This window comes from Asparagus officinalis, chromosome 7 (assembly GCF_001876935.1).
Source record: "Asparagus officinalis chromosome 7, Aspof.V1, whole genome shotgun sequence".
In the NCBI taxonomy this organism is placed as follows: Eukaryota; Viridiplantae; Streptophyta; class Magnoliopsida; order Asparagales; family Asparagaceae; genus Asparagus; species Asparagus officinalis.
Genome location: NC_033800.1, coordinates 96,989,992 through 96,992,363, shown reverse-complemented (window position 1 = coordinate 96,992,363; position 2,372 = coordinate 96,989,992). Strand labels below are relative to the sequence as shown.

General features: G+C 34.9%; 1 protein-coding gene across 1 annotated transcript; it reads left to right on the top strand.

Annotated features, from left to right (window-relative positions):
• On the top strand, positions 454-1,536 carry LOC109849249 (auxin-induced protein 22D-like). The gene is made up of 4 exons (XM_020419061.1): positions 454-648; positions 744-958; positions 1,058-1,121; positions 1,214-1,536. The coding sequence occupies exons 1-4, from the start codon at positions 488-490 to the stop codon at positions 1,287-1,289; spliced, it is 516 nt and encodes a 171-aa protein (XP_020274650.1). The 5' UTR covers positions 454-487; the 3' UTR covers positions 1,290-1,536.

Below are 2,372 nucleotides of genomic sequence, written 5' to 3'. Positions count from 1 at the left end.
CTCTGATCCTCTAGCATGGAATACTAACACGTCACCTTATTAAACTTACACATGCTTTGATCCTCAAGTATGGACCAGTCCACATGGGCTGCTCCTTGTACCCCATAAAATCCTCGAATCCAGCGGTTGAGATTCTATGATCAGTGGTCGGCCAAGATTGCCCCCATTGTTGACCAGCATTGCCTCGTCATGCTGCTGTACCATCAACCAAACCGCCATAATATTCTCTGTCCCCTACCATCCAATACACAAATTATGATATCTTTATTGATAATGACACTGTCTCCTCTCAAATCTAGCCTTTTTATATATATATATATAATATATATTATATATATATATTTTTTTTTTTTTTGATAATGACACTGTCTCCTCTCAAATCTAAGCCATTTTCTATATATATTATATTATATATTATATATATATATAATACTCACTCTTCCACAACACAAACAACGCAAAGATATCTGTATACATTGCTAAGAGAATGGAAGTTTTAAAGAGCTACGACTGTGCTATCGACAAGTTAATGGCGACTGAGCTTAGGCTCGGATTGCCAGGGATTGAAGGCCCATCTGAGGTACAGACAAGAGGCACCAAGAGATCCAACGAGCAAAGTGATGATCAAGAAATTGCGACCGCAACAAAGTATGTCTTCGCTGTTTTTGTGCTGCTACATTTGTATTCTTTGATGCGTTTGGGTACTAATTGATGGTGGTTAATTACGTGTTAATTTTGTGCAGGGCACAAGTTGTGGGATGGCCTCCACTTCGATTACCAAGAAAGAACTGTTCCTCTCGAGCAAAGGCGAAGATAGAGGGTGATAATATTGGAGGGTTATATGTCAAAGTGAGTATGGATGGAGCTCCATACTTGAGAAAAATTGACCTAAGCACGTATCAGGGATACAATGAGTTTAGAGGGGGCTTGAAGAATTTGTTCAACTGCTTTTCCTTTGGTAAGTAGCCTGATTCTGCACAAGTGCTAATTAAATATAATATTCAGTACAAAAAATTATGTGCAAAGTTTTGAACCTTGTTTATTTTGATTTCATCAGATTACGCAGCCACGTATGAGGATAAAGAGGGAGATTGGATGCTAGTAGGAGATGTTCCATGGGGGTAAGTTTGAATATACTAAACACAACTTCATTAATTATGCAAACTTAAGTGAGGTTTAAAATACTAATATATATATTATGTGGTGTTTGCAGGATGTTCGTCTCCTCTTGCAAGAGGCTAAGAATAATGAGTGTATCTGAAGCAAGGGGATTGGATTCAACTCGATGACTAAACTTTTATTTGCGGAGCTTTTGTACATGACCTTCCTGACAAACCCAAATCCAAGAACAAGGGACTAGAGAGCGAAAGAACCTCTTGTTTTTCTTTCTTTTTTTTGTTTTAGTTAGCAATAGGAAACAGATGCGGGGCTGCATATGGAAATTTGAAGAATATAATAGAGAAAAAAAAAATATTTGCAAGTTTTGGACATTGTATGTATAGTAGGAAACGTTTCCTGGATATACTTTTACTTATGGGAAGGAGAGATTGACAAAATATTTTTCTTGGTTCATGTTGTCATGCACGTTTCTGGGGTTCTGAAATATGTTAAACCATTTATCTAACTAATACAATATCCTGCCAACAATACTCTGCTTACACTTTAGTCCATATCAAGGCATATGCGATCTGTAATTAACAAAAACATGTCCAACTACAATATCGGGCTTAATGTGCTAAAATATATATGCTACATTTAAGTAACTGTTCAACCATTGAAAGTCGTAATTACTGAACTAAAATGTTAGATTATATATTCATGCGATTACTACAAGGGCATAATAGAGCTGGATTACTCCTAAAATCAGGAAGTATTTTTAAGGTCAAACGTTATTGTAGAAATAAATCAGAATATCCCGTTACATGACTGCTAATTAATAACATTCACTTTCATGCAAAGATGGAAAATGATCTACTTCCCCAATTATGTAGTAAAACTGAACTCAATTTTTAACTCAGTTTGGAATTTAAACTAAAAATATGTGAAATTTAGTTCCTCGATTTGGAAAAAAAATGGAAACTTTTGGCCCAATTTACTGGAGCCTGACTGTATCAACAAATATATTGCCAAAGGAAAAACATATATATTCTTATGAGATATTTGGCTTATTGGCTAAATCTGTGATTGCATCCTGTTGTTATTTTCTTGAAGTAGTGGAGTTGATCCGTATGGAGTTAGGTATCATTTATTTCTTGATAGGCATATACGAGTGAGACGTAATATTTCATGAGTATTTTATGGTGATCTAGCTAGCATGTAGTTAACTAAATAAAAAATATAAAAATATAAAAATAATAATAAAAGAATGTAGT